The 18,967-nt window shown below is 37.9% G+C and overlaps 1 protein-coding gene across 1 annotated transcript; it reads left to right on the top strand.

Annotated features, from left to right (window-relative positions):
• The first annotated feature begins 9,797 nt into the window (after nucleotides 1-9,797).
• LOC109409883 (uncharacterized) lies at nucleotides 9,798-13,094 on the top strand. The gene is made up of 7 exons (XM_019683398.3): nucleotides 9,798-9,934; nucleotides 11,420-11,575; nucleotides 11,652-11,771; nucleotides 11,863-11,982; nucleotides 12,068-12,187; nucleotides 12,247-12,354; nucleotides 12,427-13,094. The coding sequence occupies exons 2-7, from the start codon at nucleotides 11,519-11,521 to the stop codon at nucleotides 12,511-12,513; spliced, it is 612 nt and encodes a 203-aa protein (XP_019538943.3). The 5' UTR covers nucleotides 9,798-9,934; nucleotides 11,420-11,518; the 3' UTR covers nucleotides 12,514-13,094.
• The last annotated feature ends 5,873 nt before the right edge of the window (nucleotides 13,095-18,967 follow it).

Raw genomic sequence — 18,967 nt, 5'->3', positions numbered from 1 at the left:
TGACTAAGTAGACTAAGATTAAATATTTTAAGTAGGCCATGACTTTGTGAGGGTAATAAAGGACATTCTGTCAAAGACCACTAAAGAGTACGGTTGTTAATTACTGGATTACTACAAACCGCAAATGCAAATTTTATTGAAATGGCATATAATTAGTGATAAAACCAATTCCTGACCACTTGAAAGTATTTAAATGACGATGTTTATAGCAGAAGTTATATGATTTATGGAATGCCAAAAAACTACCACATAAAACTAGTACACTCAGGAAAATTGCCTCATACTTAATGGAAAATATCCATGTGCCAAACCACATCCAAAGTATATGCAACCAATAACCGATTACGCAGGCAAATTAGCACATGAATAGTATGTGCTCTAAATTGTATGAGTCGCTGCTGTATGGTGACTCATCAAAAGTATGAGTCGCACTAATGGAAAACATTTGTTTACCCCCATTGCAAAAATCCATGTCCCGGACACATAGAAGGAATGAAGATTTTTTTCCCAGTGTATAGAACAACTAGCTTTTTCACATGCTCGTATAAAACCAAGATAAAACATGAATAAAACTTCAAGGCATGCTGATTGATACTTGGGACCAGCGAAATTCGTCCTCAATAGTTTATTAACTCTATTCTGGTAACTGTCTGATTATGTACTGAATATTTCAATAAACTTGGTCTCTATATAATAACCACTAGCGTGCGCAGGGTTCTTGCTTAGGGGGGGCATTATAATAATGGTGCAACATATGTATGATCATGGTGCAAAACAGAATTATGGTGTTACACCCAATATGAATCCCCAAGTAGTGGTTTCAACATGTTGTGGTGCTAACATCGCCAAGTACTTCATATTGGGATTCTGGAGAAGGCTTCGGATGGTGATGATTTCAAGGCATTACGAAACCGTAATATGAAGTCATTATCTCGACTCTTATAAAATTTTATAAACGTATCAAATACAATGGAGAATATCGAAAAAAAAAGATCAATTATAGAAAAAAAATATTGTCGTTGTGAAAGAATTTTAATCCTGGACAATTAGTGATGCTAGAATTGGAGAATGTCAGAATTCCTAGATAGAACATTTTGATCGAAATCCTTGTTGCAATCTACAGAGATTCCTTCAGGATTTCTCCAGGAATTCCCCCAAAAAATCTTCCAATAATTCCTTCAGAAATTCCTCCAGGAAGTCTCAAATATTTCTCCAGGAATTCCTCAAATAATTTCTCCAAGAATTCCTCCAGTAAATACTCTTCCAAAATTACCTCCAGGAATTCCTCCTGAAATTTTTTTCAGGAAAAATCCTCTAGGAATGTCTGCCAGAATTCCCCCAATATTTCCTCCAGGGATTCCTCTAGAAATTGCTCCACGGAATACCCCAGAAAATTCTAAAGGAATTTCTGAGGAATATCTTCCTGGAATTCCTCGAGAAATTCCTCCAGGAGTTCCTTCAGAAAATTATCCAGGAAATTCTCAACGAATTTCTTCAAGAATTCCTGAATCCATATTTTTTCAAAAACTCCTTCTTAAATTCTTCAACAAATTCCTTCAGAAATTTCTCGAAAAATAACGCCAGAAATTCCTACAGGAATTCCTTCCAAAAAAATACTCCAAGAATTCCTCATGACATTCCTCCAGGGATTTCTCCAGAAAATCCTCTAGGAATTTCTGCTAGAATTTCTCCAGAGAATCCTAAAAGAATGTCTCCCGGAACTCTTCCAAAAATTTTGCGAGGAATCTCTACAGGAAATCCTCCACAGATTCCTCCAGGATTTTTCCAGAATAATTTTTCAGGAATTCCTCCAGGGATTCAATAATTAGTTTCTTCAGAAATTCCTCCAGATATTCCCTTAGGAAAACTTGAGGGGTTCCTTCAGACATTTCTTTAGAAATTCCTCCAATGGGGGCATCCACAAAGTACGTCACGCTCATAGGGGGGAGGGGGGGTTTCGAAAAGTGTGACAAGCAATGTACAAGGTATACGAAAACCCCGTACGAAGGGGGGAGGGGGGGTCGAAAATTTCCAAATTTTGCGTGACGTACTAAATGCATGCCCCCAATATACAACTAGTGATTTCTTTCAGGAGTTCTTCCACGGATTCCTGCGGAAAATCCTAAAGGAATTTCTTCCAGAACTCTTCCAGGAATACCACCAGGGAATCCTCCAGGAATTTCTTTTGGATTTTTTCCAGAAATTTCTTCAGGAATTTCTCCCGGGATTCATAACTGTTTTTTTTTCAGAAATTCCTCAGAAACTTCTTCCAGAAATTCCTTCAGGAATTCCTTCTCCAGGAAGACTCATATATTTCTGCAGAAATTCCTCAAATAAATCCTCCAGGAATTCCTCCACTAAATACTCCTAAAATTCCTCCAGAGATCCCTCCTGACATTTTTCTAGGAAAAATCCTGTTTGTCTGTCAGAATTCCCCCAATATTTCCTCCACGGATGCCTCCATAACATGCTAAAGGAATTTCTCACGGAATTCTTCCAGGTATTTCTCAAGAAATTTCTCCAAGAATTCTTCCATGGATTCCTCCAGGAAATTCTCAAACATTTTCATCAGGAATCCCTCCAGGGATCCATCCATGGATTTCTTCAGAAATTCCACAAAAAATCCTCCAGAAATTCCACCAGGAATTCTTTCAGAAAATTGTCGAGGAAGAACTCCTAAAATTCCTCCAGCAACTCCTCTAGGAATTTCTGCCTGAGTTCCCCAAGAATGTCTCCCGGAACCCTTCCAAGAATTTATCCAGGAATTCCGCAAGAAATTTGTCCAGGAAATCCTCCACGGATTCCTTCAGGAATTTCTTCAGGATTTTTTCCAGCAATTTATCCAAGAATTCCTGCAGGAATTCATTCATAAATTTGTTCAGAAATTCCTCAAAAAATTCCTCCAGGTATTCCTTCACAATTTCCTCGAGTAGTTCCTTCAGACATTCCTCCAGAAATTCCTCCGAGATGCCTCCAGGGATTTCTCCCCGAAATTCATCCATGCTCTCCACCAGAAAATCCTAAAGTAAATTCACCCGAAACTCTTCCAGGAATTCCTACAGGAGTTCCCCGAATGATTCCGCGAGAAATTCCACCACGGAATCCCCTAGGAATTTCTCCCGGATTTTTTCTTGAAATTTCTTCAGGAATTTCTCCAGGGATGTAATAATGAATGTCTTCAGAAATTCCTCTAGATATTCCTTCATAAATTCCTCAAGAAGTTCCTTCAGACATTCCTCCATTAATTTTCCAGGAAGCCTCATATATTTCACCAGAAACTCCTCAAATAATTCCTCTGGTAAATACTACAATTATTGCTCCAGAAATTCCTCCTGAAATTTTCTTTTTGGAATGACTGCTAGAATTCCTATAATATAACTTCTAGGGATTTCTCTAAGAATTGATCCTCGCATTTCTTCAGATAATCCTAGATGAATTTTTAACGGAACTGTTCCAGGAATTCCTCCTAGAATTCCTCAAAAAATTCCCCCATGGATTCCTCCAGGAAATTCTCGAGGCATCTCTTCAGGAATTCCTCCGAGGATTCATCCATGAATTTCTTCAGAAATTCCGCAAAAATTTCTCCGGGAATTCTTTCAGAAATTTCTTAAGGAAGAGCGCCAGAAATTCTACCAGGAACTCTTCCAGGGATTCCTCTTAAAATCCTCTGGGAATTTTTACCAAAACTACAGGGATTTCTCATTGCATTCCTCAAAGAATTCCTCCAGAACTTTTTGTAGGAGTTTCGCAAGGAGTTCCTACAGGGATTCGTTGAAAAATTTCTTCAGAAATTCCTTCAGAAATTCCTCGAGGAGTTCCTTCAGAAATTTCTACATGAAGCCTCATATATTTCTCCAGAATTTTCCCAAATAATTCCTCCAGGAATTCCTCCAGTAAATACTCCAGAAATTTCTTCAGAATTTCCTCCAGGAATTCCTCCAGAATTACCCCCAGGAATTCCTTCAGAGATTCCTCATGAAATTTCTTCTAGAATAAATCCTCTAGGAATGTCTGCCAGAATTTCTTCAATATTTCCTCCAGGGATTCTTCAAGGAATTGCTCTAGAGATTTCTCCCGAAAATCATAAAGTAATTTCTCCCGTCACTCTTCCAGGAATTCCTCCTGGAATTTCTCGAGCAATTCTTCCATGGATTCCTCCAGGAAATTCTACGGGAAATTCTCAAGGACTTCTTCAGAGATTCATTCCTTCAACGATTTATTCATGAATTTCTTCAAAAATTCATCCAGAAATACCTCCAGGAATTACTCCAGAAAATCCTCTAGGAATTTCTGTCAGAATTCCTCCAGACAATCTCAAAGGGATGTCTCCCGGAACCCTTCCAAGAATTCCTTCAGGGATACCTCCATGGATTCCTACAGGAATTTCTCCAGGATTTTTTTTTTCAAAAATTCCTTCAGAAATTCCTCCCTCCATGGATTCCACCAGAAATTTCTCAAGGCATTCATCCAGGGATTTTCCCAGGAAATCCTTCACGGAATCCTCCACATAATCCTCAATCAATTTCTCGAATTTATCCAGAAATACTTCCCGGAATGCAAACATGGATTCCTCAAGGAATTTCTCCAAAGATTCCACAAGAAAATCTTCCAGGAATTTCTCCAGGAATGTTTCGCAAAAACTACCTCAAAGAATTCTTTCGGAAATTGCTCCAGGAATTCCTCCATTATTCCTTCAAAAAATCCTTCGTTAATTCTTCAAGATGGAATTAACGGATTGAACCTCTGGGAATTTCTACAGAGATTCCTCCAGGAATTTCTGCAACGATTCCTGAAGGAATTCCTGCTCAGATTTCTCCAGAAAATTCTGAAGAAATTTCTCCCGGAACTCTTCCAGGAATTCCTCGAGAAATTTCTCCAGGGATTTCTACAGACATTATTTCAGGATTTTTATTTCTAGAATTTATCAAGGAATCTCTCCAGATATTTTTCCTGGGACAACTATAAAAAATTCTCTATTAATTGCTCCAGAAATTCATCTAAAAAGTTCTTCATGGATTCCTCCAAGAATTCCTCTAGAATTTATCCATGAATTTCTCCAGAAAAAAAAACTTCTCCTGAAACTGTTCCAGAAATTCCTCGAAAAATTTCTTCAGGTATTCCTCCATGGATTTCGCCAGGAATTTCTCCAGGAATTTCTACAGGAATTCCTCAAAAATCCTTCTAGGAATTCTTTTGCTCGAGGAGTTCGTTTAATCATTTCAGGAAGCCGCAAATATTTTTCCAGTTCAAAGAATTCCTTCAGGAAATCCCCCAGAAATTCTTCCAGGAATTCCTACATTTTTTTTAGGAATTTCTCCAGAAAAACCTCTAGGGATTCTTCCAGAAGTTTCTTTAGTAATTCTTTAGGGATTCATTCTTGAATTCCTTTACGGATTCCTTCAGGAATTCCTCCTAGGATGTCAGCAGGAATTTCTCCAGGAATTTTCCAAAGCTTTCTCTAAGATTTCCTCTATGAATGTCTCCAGGGATTCAGTTAAATATTCCTCCTGAAAATACTCCAGAAATTCTTCCAATAATTCTAGAAAGAATGCCTCCAGAAATTCCTCCAAGAATTTTTTCACGGATTCTTCCAAAAATTCCGTCAGGAATGCCTCCACTGATTCCTCCAGAAATTGCTCCACAAATTCCTCCAGAGATTTCTCCAGTAATTTCTGCAAGGATTTGTCATTGAATTCCTCGAGTAATTCTTCCACAAATTCATGCGGGAATTTTTCCAAAAAATCTTTCAGGAATTCCTTCAGCAATTCCTCCTGGAATTCCTCCATGAATTATTTCATGGATTCCTTCATGGATTCCTTCTGTTACCCCTCCAGTGTTTCATCCTGTAATTCTTCCACAAATTCATGCAGGAATTTTTCCAAAAAATCTTTCAGGAATTCCTCCAGCAATTCCTCCTGGAATTCCTCCATGAATTATTTCATGGATTGCTTCTGTTACCCCTCCAGTGTTTCATCCTGTAATTCCTTCACGGATTCCTTCAGGAATTCCTCCAGGGATTACATCAGGGATTTCTCCAGGAATTTCTCATAGCTTCCTCCAGGAATTCTTCAAGAAACTCCTCCAAATGTCCCTCCAGAAATTTCCTCAGGGATTCCAGCAGAAATTCCTCCGGACATTCTTCCAGAAGTTCCTCCAGGAATTCTTACAAGGAAACCTCCAGGCATTCTTCCAAGGATTCCTTCAGGAATGCCTTCAGAGATTCCTCCAGAAATTCTTCCATGAATTCCTTCAGGAATTATTCCAGGAATGCCTCCAGAGTTTACTCCAGGAAATCCCTCAGGGGTTCGTCAATGACCCCTGCTGAAACTCTTCAAGAAATTTGTCCAGAAGTTTTTCGAAATATTTCTCCACAGATTCCTCTATGAATTCTTCCACGAATTACTCTACGGATTCCCCCAGGAAATTCTTCAAGGATTGCTTTAGGAATGCCTCCAGGGAGCTCTTTCAATATTTTTTCCAGCAATTCCTTTAGTAGTTCCTCCTGCAAATTCTACAGGAATTTGTAGACACCTCTTCCAGTTTTTGAGAGCTTCTTTCAAGAATTCTTTCAAGCACTTCTTTAGTAATGCCTTCGGAGATTCCTCCAGAAAGTCCTTCAAGGATTCCCCCTGAAATTTCTCCACGGATTTCTTCTAGAATGCCTCCACGGATTACTCCAGATATTTCTCCAGCTGGTAAAGTGATTCTCAAAATGATCCACGGAATACTATTTTGATGCACGAATCACAAAATGGTACATAAATTCAATTGTGGATGATACAATGAACACCAAGAAGGTGTATAGAATTTTAAAAAGGTGTGTGATGTGAGTATGGTTCATTATATACCTTAATGATCAAGGGAACGTCGAGATAATTCATGCGTGGCAAGTAATTGCAATTTGATTTATAGAATGCTAAGATAAAACATGAGATTTGGAGATGGTGTAAACATATAAATGTTGGTGCTGCATAAAAATCAAATTGCGTGAGGCAATAAAGGTGCATGATGTCACCGCGGTGTATAGGATCTTCTGATAACACTGAGTCATTGGTATGGTGCATTGAATGCTAATATGGAGCATGTCATTCAAAGATGGTGCTTGATGTCAGTAAGTATGATGCATTAGAGTTGACATCGTACAAGAAATGCTATTTCGATGTACGAAACTTCATACAATAAATAGTGCAATAGGTGCCTGGATGATATAGTGAACGCCACGATTACGCATTAAAAGCTTTAGTAATGCATAAAATTTAACGATGGTGCATTATTTCACAATTAGACACATATTTAATTCAAAGATGGTGCGTGAGATGTTGCCTAGATGATTCTGTGAACATCATGGTGGTGCATGATGTCTGTATGGTGCATTAGCTTCACCATGATTCTGTTATACTCGTCATGTTTCATATTAAGGTGCACTTGCAATTCGTGCAAAGGTGCAGGAAACTCAATGTGGCACAGAAATCAACAAGTTCCAGGTACGTGGAATACTATTTTGTATGCGAAATGCCAAAATGGTGCATCAAATTCAAATGTATACCACATCATAATGATGCATAAGATAGCTAGATGGTATAATGAATGCCAAAATGGTGCATGGAAGGCTTGGAAGAAGGCGTATGATGCTTGTGAGCTGCATTAGTTGTCACCGTTATTCAAAGATTATCAACATGTTGCATGGTTATAGCCTATAACTTATAGGAGCACGAATTGCAAAAATGGTGCATAGAATACAAAATAAAAGTATTTTATGTGATGCTCACAACATAATGGTGCATCAGATACCTAGATGATATAAATAATAAACGCTGAAATGGTGCTTGGAAAGCTTTGATGGTGCATGAAATTTCATGATGGTGCATATCAGTATGATGCATTAGGTTCCTAGTTGATTGAAAGATAGTGCATGAGATCAGCATAATGCGTCGATACCTAGATTATTTTTGGACGCTTTGAAGAAGGTACATGATGTTAGTGTGCTGTATTAGTTGTCACTGTTATTCAGCGACACTCGAAATTGTGTATGGCTAGGTGCACGAATTGCAAAAATGGTGCTTGGAATTCAATGTGGTACCGAAGTCACCATGGTTCACGTACATGGATTACAGTTTTGGAATACGAAATGCCAAAATGGTGCATGTTATTCGAATATGGTGCTGACATCACTGATTAGTTAAAAGATGGTGCGTGAGATTAGCCTAAAAATGATTCTGAGAACATCATGGTTGTGCATGAGATACCGAGTGAGATACTAAGAAATTGTATGCATCAGGGGTGCATTTGTTGCACCATGATTCAGTGATTCTCAACATTGGGTGGTTAGATCCAAAATAAAAAATTGCAAAAATGATGCATAGAATTTAATGTGGTGCGGGAGTCAACATGGATCAGGTACATGGAATACAAGTGGGAGTACGATATGGCAAAATGGAGCTATTGAAATTCAAATGTGAATTAAATGCTTAGATGACGCGTGAGATGGTGCTTAGATATTTATGTGTGCATCATGGTGGTACATGGAATGCAAAGGAGCTACATGATGTCTGTATGGTGCATTAGTTTTACCATGATTCAGTTATACTCAACAAATTCCATATGTAGGTGCACGAATTGCAAAAATGGTGCAGGAAACTCAATGCGGCACAGAAATCAACATAGTCCAGGTACAAGGAATGCTATTTTGTATGCGAAATGCCAAAATGGTGCATCAAATTCACTTGTGAACCACATCATAATGGTGCATAAGATGCCAAGATGATATAATGAATGCCAAAATGGTGGATGGAAAGCTTTGAAGAAGGTGCATGATACTAGATGATGCATTAGTGGTCACCTTTTTTCAGAGCTTATGGTTAGGTGCACGAATTGCAAAAATGGTGCATAGCATACAAAAAAAAAATTAAGTGATGCTCACGGCTCAGTGATATGATAAACGATGAAATGGTGCTTGAAGAGCTGTGATGGTGCATGAAATTTCATGATGGTGCATATCAGTATGTGGTATTAGATACTTAATTGATAGAAAGACATTTCATGCGATCATCATAATGCGTGGATACCTAGATCATTCTGTGGACATCATGATGGTGCATTGAAAGCTTTGAAGAAGGTGCATGATGTTAATGTGCTGTATTAGTCGTCACTGTTATTCAGTGATACTCGTTATTTTGTATGGCTAGGTGCACGAATTGCAAAAATGATGCTTAGAATTCAATGTGGTGCCGAAGTCACCATGGTTCAGGTACATGGATTACAGTTTTGGAATACGAAATGCCAAAATGGTGCATGTTTTTCAAATGTGGTGCTGACGTCACTGATTAGTTAGAAGATGGTGCGTGAGTTTAGCCTAGATGATTCTGAGAACATCATGGTTGTGCATGAGATACTAAGAAATTGTATGTGTCAATGGTGCACCATAGCTCAGTGATTCTCAACATTGCGTGGTAAGATCCAAGGTTCAAGAATTGCAAAAATGGTGCAAAGAATTTGTTTATAGAAGGGGGGGGCAAGTGCCCCCCCTTGCCCCCCCCCCCTGTGCACGCTAGTGATAATAACTACCTCGGCCATCAGTTTTCGCTACCAGCCCTGTTCCGACATCCAATCATCCAGAATGCCATCGCCCTTGCCAATCGCGTGGATCAGCTCTGCGCCAATGGAATCATATCGACTGACCGGCGCGGCGCGGCGTTCGAACTACACAAATGCAACCGTTACACTGGTGTTAGTTAGATACCTACAGGTTTACTCTCACACAACGCTCTTGCTGGTTGGCTATCGATAGGATGCGACATCTTAAGCCTTGCTGGCTCAAGATCCCGGCTCAGTTTCATTTCAACCTTACAAACGACAACAGCGATCAAGTTTTCTTCTACAAACGTTAGCGATAATCAAGTTCGGTTTTACTGGACATCTAGTGTGCAAAAGCAAGGTAAGCCGCTAATAGAATGGCTTTGTTATAAGGTGGTGAAGTGATGTTCATTTGATTTTATGAGAAAAGAAAAAAACAGTGAAGCATGCTGGCCATTGGTTTCACGGTCACAGTGCATAATACTCTTCAAACGATAAGATACAGTGATTTATGAAGTACACCCTTGAACGAAAGTAGGTACTTCGCAGCGTACGAGTAATTTACGAGTAGACAAAGGATCTAGTGGTACACAAATTCGCGTGAAAAATCCTTTGTCTTTTCGATCGCTGCGCGAAAGTTCCTCGTGGCGCTGTTAGTTCTACGCACAAGCTTAACTCTGATGCAATTTTTCAATACCGGGACCGATGATAGCGTAAGATATGAGCCTGGAACTTAATGTCCTTATCATGACCGTACATGGTAACATGATCCAGGTGTTTGCCTGACATATTCCCAATATGTATTTCATCATAGGGAACGTCGATTAATGGCGTAGTGTTTGGGGGAATTGAAATTCTGATCTTACTACGAGCCAAGTATTAGGTATTGTCTATTCGGTTGGAATCAAGATAGACATTCAATCAAAAATTGCCATTTTCTTGGTCCACAAGTGTCGTAACTGTTTCGCATCTAGTGCGCTGTGTTGCTAACAACAACGGGAAGGATGCGCACTACTTTTGACATGATTCAAAAACGTCGCGAGTTTGATCGTGTCGCGACTTGATTGTGCGACGTCCGGTTTTGTGGCGGCCCGACAATATGAGAAAATATGTTGCGAGGGGCCAGAAGAGTGTCCAAAATTGGCCAAAAAAGTACAGAGAATAGTAGCAGGCTGTACGCGCGAGTGGCTGCGTTTTCAAACCGTCTGACACGTGCTTTTTGTGTTCTGTTTCGCGTTATTTCGAATTCGATCGACCGAATGATGAAACGGGTGGTGGTGCTACGCCACCCATCGCATTTTTCCACTGCAAAGTGCATGTATATAGTGACAGACTATGTGATTGAACTTTAACTTTCTTTTTTTCTCTGTTTGGCGGTTTTTCGGGTATTGTAGACGGATGACAGTGATGCAAGTTTTACACGTGCAAGTGACACGTATTTAAATATTTGGACCACAGACAAACAGACGTAACACTTTCGAATTTTCCATCGACCAAGTTTTTAACGATCATTTTAAATTTTCATAGTTGTGGCTTTCACAACCAGAGGCGCGCGCATCGTTTTTCTATGCGTTTGACGTTTCACATTAGCGCCTTCTGTTGACGATATTGCACAACGCAATGATTCGTGCAACTTTTCCACCAGGTGATGGTAGTGTGAACTGAGCGATGGATTTCCATGAAAATCGTTCTAGGTGTTACGTCTGTTTGTCTGTGTTTGCACGATATTCAGAAATGTGTGATGCAACAAACTTTCCCAAGCATTTGAGAACTCGTGCCAATGATTATCATTTCAATGTATTATGCTTTCATCATAAATTTTAACATAACTTTTTTTTCTTTCCAGATACAAATGAATCAAACGTTGAATACTAGTAGCATTTGGAATACTTCGTTGGTTTTACTCTAATGAACGATTGCCTGTTTAAGCGGGAGTTTTTTGAAAATGATGGAAATTGACAAGAATACTAGTATCCCTGGGGATTCAGAATTTAACTTGTTGGTAAGTAGACACTATGATAATAGATTTCTGTAGTTTGACATGCTTGAGCGGTAATATTTTTTCCATTTTCTGTCAGATCGGTACGATTCCATGTATTATAGTGAACGATCAGGGCTTGCCTAATCAGGATAACCGAACATTGGTTAATATGGATGATTCAGACAGCATTGCTGGTGGTCCAGAATCAAACCTTTCGGTGAGTTGCTCCTTTATATACAACAACAATATCTTTTTTCTTCTATCAATCTCACGAAGCGACTGAATGTTATTTTTATTTCCTTTTTAAGAATAATACGAACCCAACTAGTATGGTGAAGGAACAAGGTATATCTAGTAAGGAAAACCTATCATCGATTAACATGACTGAGACAAACAACATTACTATTGGCCTAGAATCGAACCTTCAGGTGAGTTGCTCTGACGTTTTCAAACATATATTTAATTTTTGTTTTATCGATATTAAAAAAATGTCTATAATATGTTTTTTTTAAGAACGATACAAATCCAACAGTTATGGTGAGAGAACTAAGTATATGTAGTCAGGAAAACATAGCATTGATTGAAATGGACGAGATAATTCCTATACCTGTTGGTTCAGAACCAAACAATTCGGTAAGTTGCTTCTTTATGAATTCATCAAGCTTTGCAAAGCATCTATTTTTTTTATTTAGAACAATACGATTCCAACCGGTACGGCTACAGAAGAATACACACCCAATCAGGACAATCAAGCTATGGATATTTCCAGCCTTTGGGCAATTGGAATGCCCAAACCAAGTGTACGTTCAATTCACTTGAAATGCTTTATCATTATAATAATTATTCCTTCGCCATTCGTGTCCACGTTACAGATGATCTGGAAGGCAGCCACAATTGTGCTGACTTCTTTGGTCGCGCTGACTCCGCTGGATCCCAAGTGGTTTGTTCATGGTGTTTGAACTGGCTGGTGATTTTCCGGAGTACTTCGTTCGTATTGCGACTTACCGTGCGGATCGTAGATGGTGCCGGCTTTCGATCGAGATCGTCGCCCTGGCAGCGTTTGTAGTTTCGGCGATCGGGGACGACCTCCTGTGGCGCGATCATGGTCCTTGTGGCAAAACTGATTACCATAGGGGCCAAGTTGCGAGATGCCTGGGAATGGTATTGGGAGAAGAAGACGCTGCGTGTGGAGTGGACTGAGGTATTTGCTATTATTGCTGAGCTATTTGAATTGATTGCCTGGTTTTTGGGCGAAGACGGGAGAAGTGCATCACTAATCAAAAATATCTGGGCTTTTGATGTTTTTCTTAGTACTGGCATTTACGCGAGCATTTACGTTATAAAAAACATTAGAAAATTTAAGATATACAAAATCTGTAGAACATATATGTTATATTTGAAAATTAGAAGAAAATCCACCGAGATTAGGAACGACGATATCGAGTTGAAAGAAATAACTATTTCTGCATGACAATTTTCTGTTAAATACTGAAACAATGACGTATTAATGTAACTAATAATATATGATCTACAATGGCAACACAGGTCTCTCATTTCAAGTTTGAATATCACTGTCCTGACAGACGTCATGCATAAATTACAACAGACAGACAGACAGACAGACAGAACAGACAGAACAGACAGAACAGACAGAACAGACAGAACAGACAGAACAGACAGACAGAACAGACAGAACAGACAGAACAGACAGAACAGACAGAACAGACAGAACAGACAGAACAGACAGAACAGACAGAACAGACAGAACAGACAGAACAGACAGAACAGACAGAACAGACAGAACAGACAGAACAGACAGAACAGACAGACAGACAGACAGACAGACACCAGCGCCATCATGATATACCTACACCTCGCAATTTCCTCCCACGATGGGCGAGGACTTTCCACTGTTTTATCCAAGGCCTAGTTTGGAGGTTTCTGCGTTTTACAGAGTTTGACTAGCAACTTAAACCCTTTGAAGCCGGAATTTTTCCAAGCGTTCTTGTGGGGTTTTTTCTACGTTTTTCTGTAGTTTTGGTATTCAATAGTATAAAAACGGTAGAATATTATGCGGAACATTTTTTCTGGACATCCTAGGTCATCCAAACCATTCTTAAGTTTATATCCATAAGTCAATGGGTGTAACGGTAACTGATTTCATTATACAAAGCTGCGATTTGTAATCTATCATGTCCAGCAAGTCTTCTGAATGGTAAATAGACAATATCAGATCAGTCGGGATATCTTAGGTCATCCAAACTGTTCTTGAGTTTAGATCTTAAAGTCTGCGGGTGTAACGGAAACTGATTTCATTATACAAAGTTGCGATTTGTTATCTATCATGTCCAGTAAGTCTTCTGAAAAATCAATAGACGGCATCAGATCATTCGGGATATCCTAGGTCATCCAAACTGTTCATGAGTTTAGATCCTAAAGTCTATGGGTGTAACGGTAACTGATTTCATTATACAAAGCTGCGATTTGTAATCTATCTTGTCTTCTGAAAGGTAAATAGACAATATCACATCAGTCGGGATATCCTAGGTCGGTGATTCCCAAAGTGGGCGAAATCGCCCCCAGGGGGCGAAAATGTGAAAAACCAAAATTGGGGGGCGAAAATACTAAAAAAAGGGGGCGATTTTTTGAATAATTTAAAAATTAAAAGTATTGAAATACTAGTCCAGAATGTCAACTGAATCATTAAAAATCCCTAACATTTCAAATTTTGTTGTTTCAAGGATTATTGAAAAATGTCTGTTTTGAGATCGACTAAATTTTACAGATATTTTTTTATGTTTATGAGGACTTTTCATCAAAATTCCAAGAAAAAAACACAAATAAGACTGCTATATGAATTTCCTAAATAATTCCTAGGCATTATGGAGATCTAATATTATACATATTAAGAAACTATGAAGAAACTTTTATAAAAGATTATGAGAGGAACCGTTTTTTACTTGATGATGAAGTTTTGTTTTCAATTCATGGGCGTTTTTTTCATGGAATTTTCAATCAAAATCATTATGTTTCAGACGAATTTCAGATGGGAGCTGGGAGCTATCACACATCGTTTGAAAATTTTTCAGAGAAGCTTTCCGGAGAAATTTCTAACTTACTACTAAGGACTGTATCTTAAATTAACTATAAACGTTCACAATTGCCTGAAAAATAATCTGTTCGAAATAAACGTAACTTTATTTTTGGAGATACTATATAAATCTCTTAAATAACGAATGGCAGTTCTGATTTTCAAAAAATAATCATTTAACTTGGACTTTTATCTCAAATATTGCACATATGTTTTTAAAATTTTGGACACCTCCTAAAATTTTAAAATTGCGAAAACTGTGGGAATATATTCAATTTTTTCTCTTATTTTTGCGCAAATACATTCTTTTCCAGAATGCTCATGATATAGGAATTTTTTTTATCAAGAAAAATTCCCTTCGCAGTTTAGGGCAATTCTTAAAAATGAAAAAAAAAGGCCATTTTTCGAGGAACCCTTTTTTTATGCGTCTTTAAAGAACGATTACGCAAATAAAAAATACATAAAGTTGAAAATTTGCATTTTCTTCGATTGGGTATGTATTTAAATCGATTGAAGAGGTAGTTTTACCAGAGAACGGAATTTTATAACCTCTGAAGATATTTAAAACAGAGCGTCAAAGTACGACCAAAAAGTAGGTGTTTTTTTGGGATAGACCATATTCTTAATGTTGGAGGTTTTTCTATCCAAAATAAGAATTTTAACAGCAGGTTTTGAGTGATATGTTATGTGTACATAACTGCTAGTAATAATCATTATTTTCCAGATTTTTTCCCGTACAAATTTTATTCGCTACAAATGTTTGTAACGTTAAAAAAATTAAAAAAAAATGCAGTTTGTACAGATTGTTATTTTATGTGGTATACTCATAGAACCATATTTTCAATAATACTAAACGAGTTCTAAATTTCTTCAAGCTTCTCTAAACTTAACTACATTGTGAAGATTTCATAGAAGAACCGAAATGAAAAGACCAACCGTGCGTCGAGATAGAGCATTTTGAATGTTTATAGTTAATTTCCGATACAGTCCTTAGTTGCTATTTTGATTATTTCCACAAATTCAGCGTTGATTTCTGTTGCATATTTACTTATTTGACGATAGATTATTAATATTATTATTTATTAAAGACACTTTACCACGTTTGGTAGTGGCATTCGTGACTATTTGACAATAGAATTTTCTCCAATTTATACTGGCTTTTCATTATTTGCATTTACTTTGAAAAGCTGACCACATTTGAAAATACACAGATATATTCCTGATTTGTTCTTTCTGTATGAAAAATATTTTTGAAATTGTATTTCAATATCCCACCAGTAGGAGAACCTTTTATAAAAACACTAGTAAAATATCTGGTGTAAGATAACGAGTTTTCGTAAATGTTTACAGTCCGTTCTGCTTGCTCGTTTTTGTTCATGAATATGTATAGCACAAACATGATTTCAAAATGTATTGTTATACATGCAATAATGTGGTTTTTTTTTTAATAAGAGAGATACTAATTTAGATACATTAAATATCAGTTTAGCCACAGTAGTGTCAAATAGTGGGTTTTTGAAGGCTTCAGCTTAACAAAGTTTCAGCCTTTTTTTCATAGAAAAAATAAATCTCATTTAGGGGGGCGAAAAAGTTTTTCTCAAGCTCCAAGGGGGCGATACCTCCTAAAAGTTTGGGAAACACTGTCCTAGGTCATCCAAACTGTTCTTGAGTGTAGATCCTAAAGTCTGCGGGTGTAACGGTAACTGATTTCATATATATAAATAGACAGTATCAGATCAGTCGGGATATCCTAGGTCATCCAAATTGTTCTTGAGTTTAAATCCATAAGTCTACGGGTGTAACGGTAACTTTTTTCATTATGCAAATCTACGATTTGTAATCTACCATGTCCAGTAAGTCTCCTGAAAATTCAATAGACAGTATCAGATCATTCGGGATATCCTAGATCATCCAAACTGTTCTCGAGTCTAGATCCTAAAGTCTACGGGTGCAACGGTAACTGCTTACATTATACCAAGCTGCGATTTGTTATCTATCATGTCCTCAGTAACTCTTCTGAAAGGTAAACAGACAATATCAGATCAGTCGGGATATCCTATGTTATCCAAACTGTTCTTGAGTTTAGATCCTAATGTTTACGAGTGTAACGGTAACTTCTTACATTAAAAGCTATGATTTGTAATCTATCATGTCCAACAAGTCTTCTGAAAGTTACAGTTGTTGTTTTTATCAACTAAGCTTCATAACAGTAAGGAGCCCATAATATCCCAAAAATATATAACAACGCGTATTATTCCTCTAACTCATAGGTTCCCAAACTTTCAGGTCGCGCGACCCCCTTTTGCTAGCAGACGTAGTTTTCGCGACCCACCATAGAAATTCCCTCATTTGTTGTATGTTATAGTAAAATATTTTATTGTCCCTCGCGACCCCCTGGATGTAGGCCGGCGACCCCCCTGGGGGGTCGCGACCCACAGTTTAGGAAACCATGCTCTAACTGCTTTGGTAAGTACAGTGGATTATGCAACACCTTAACGTAGTGGCAAAAGCTATTATCACAAGTGTAGACCTGTAACTATGGTCTCCGGAGTAGTACAGTATATCTCAAAACTATCATTACAGATTACCGTCTAAAGTTCATTGTGAGACTAACTACTGTTACTATCAAGCAAGAGCTAAACTTCAGGATAGTTTGGACGACCCTCAATGTCCCAAAGGTTCATTAAAATATATAGTAGACTTTAGGTTGGTCCAGTCAGCCCTATTGATTATGAAACGTTAATCAATATGTCAGATATAGCTGATGTTACGAATGCAGACCTGAACTTCTGAACTCATGGATAGTTTGGCTGACCTGGAACATTCCCATAGTGTCTCTAAATGACATTTCAGATTTCAAGAGCTTCATGGATCTCAGCAGATCCTATGCTATTATTTATTATTGTAGATTTGAAGGGCTTCATTATAGAAAGTTTGGACGACCGTGAATGTCCCAAAGGGATGTAATAAAAAAAAAGTAGTCTTCAGTTTGCTCCAGTAACTGCGGTTGATTATGCAGCGTTACTCAGTATAACAGATATGGATACTGTTACGAGTGTCCTGAAGTCCTGAACTCCAAAGAAGTTTGGCTGACCTGGAATATCCCTGTAGTGTCTCTTAATGTCATTTCAGATTTCAAGAGCTTCGCGAATCTCAGCAGGTTATGCAATACTATTATTTATGGCGAAAACACATAAAGTTATTCTTATAGATTTGCAGGACTATATTATAGAACAGTTTGGACGACCCTAGATGTCCCAAAGGTTTATAATAAGCTCTTAGACTTCAGATTGCTGCAGTAACTGCGCTTGATTATGTAGCGTTCCTCAGTTTAACAGATACGGATACTGTTACGAGTGTAGACCTGACGTCCTGAACTTCAAGGTAGTTTGGCTGACCTGGAATATCCCTATAGCGTCCATAAATGACATTGTAAATGTCAAGAGCTTCATGGATCCCAGTATCTTATGCAATGCTATTAGTTGTGGCGGAAATACATAAAATTATTCTTGTATATTTGAAGGATTTCACTACATGACAGTTTGGAACACCTAGAACATCCCAGAATATAAAACACCTTTTGATATTATTGATGAAGGCTAAATGGATACATATAAACGAAACCCACATCCAAGCTTAGCTTTTAGAACAACTGGTATGTCAATTATTTCGTTTTTTTTTTCAAACTTCATGGTGTTCAGGATGTTCTAGGTTCTCAATGAAGTCCCAAATACAAATATCCCAATTTTTCCCTAATAGAGGACCCAATTTGCAACAACTTTGCTGAAGACAGTATATTGTTTTATCGAATGGGTGAATTTATACAGCCGTTTCTATGTTGGGGTCATATATGACCCCTCCGGCTCCAAAGGGTTAAATAAAAAAAAAATGGAGCATAGAATAACAGTTGCTAGAATCTAGAATAGTTAGATACCATTTAAGCCATAAGGTTTCGCTCCCAGCCCTGTTATTGGCACTTTCGTAGACTAATCCAAATAGCTGTGTGATAGTGATTTGTTTGCACATTCCCTGTATTAAGAATTTGTAAGAAAAGTCAAAACATCTTTTATTCTCCCGTATATGGACTTCTTGCATTAAATTTCGTGAGACTTTTTTTTGGACAATTTATGGAGTTTATCATATCGAACGATGATATCGAATGACCGGCGTTTGAACTATGTACACCAATGCAACCGTTAGTTGTTGGTGTTAGTTGATACACTCTCTCTACTCTCGCAGAAATCTTATGCTGACCAGCAGAGGATGCCATGCGACATCTTAAGCTGGCAATCAAATATTCCGGTTCAGTCTCATTTTAGCCT

The sequence above is a fragment of the Aedes albopictus genome, chromosome 3 (genome assembly GCF_035046485.1).
Source record: "Aedes albopictus strain Foshan chromosome 3, AalbF5, whole genome shotgun sequence".
In the NCBI taxonomy this organism is placed as follows: domain Eukaryota; kingdom Metazoa; phylum Arthropoda; class Insecta; order Diptera; family Culicidae; genus Aedes; species Aedes albopictus.
The sequence above is the reverse complement of the archived record's forward strand: the minus strand, read 5'-3'. Positions and strand labels throughout refer to the sequence as shown.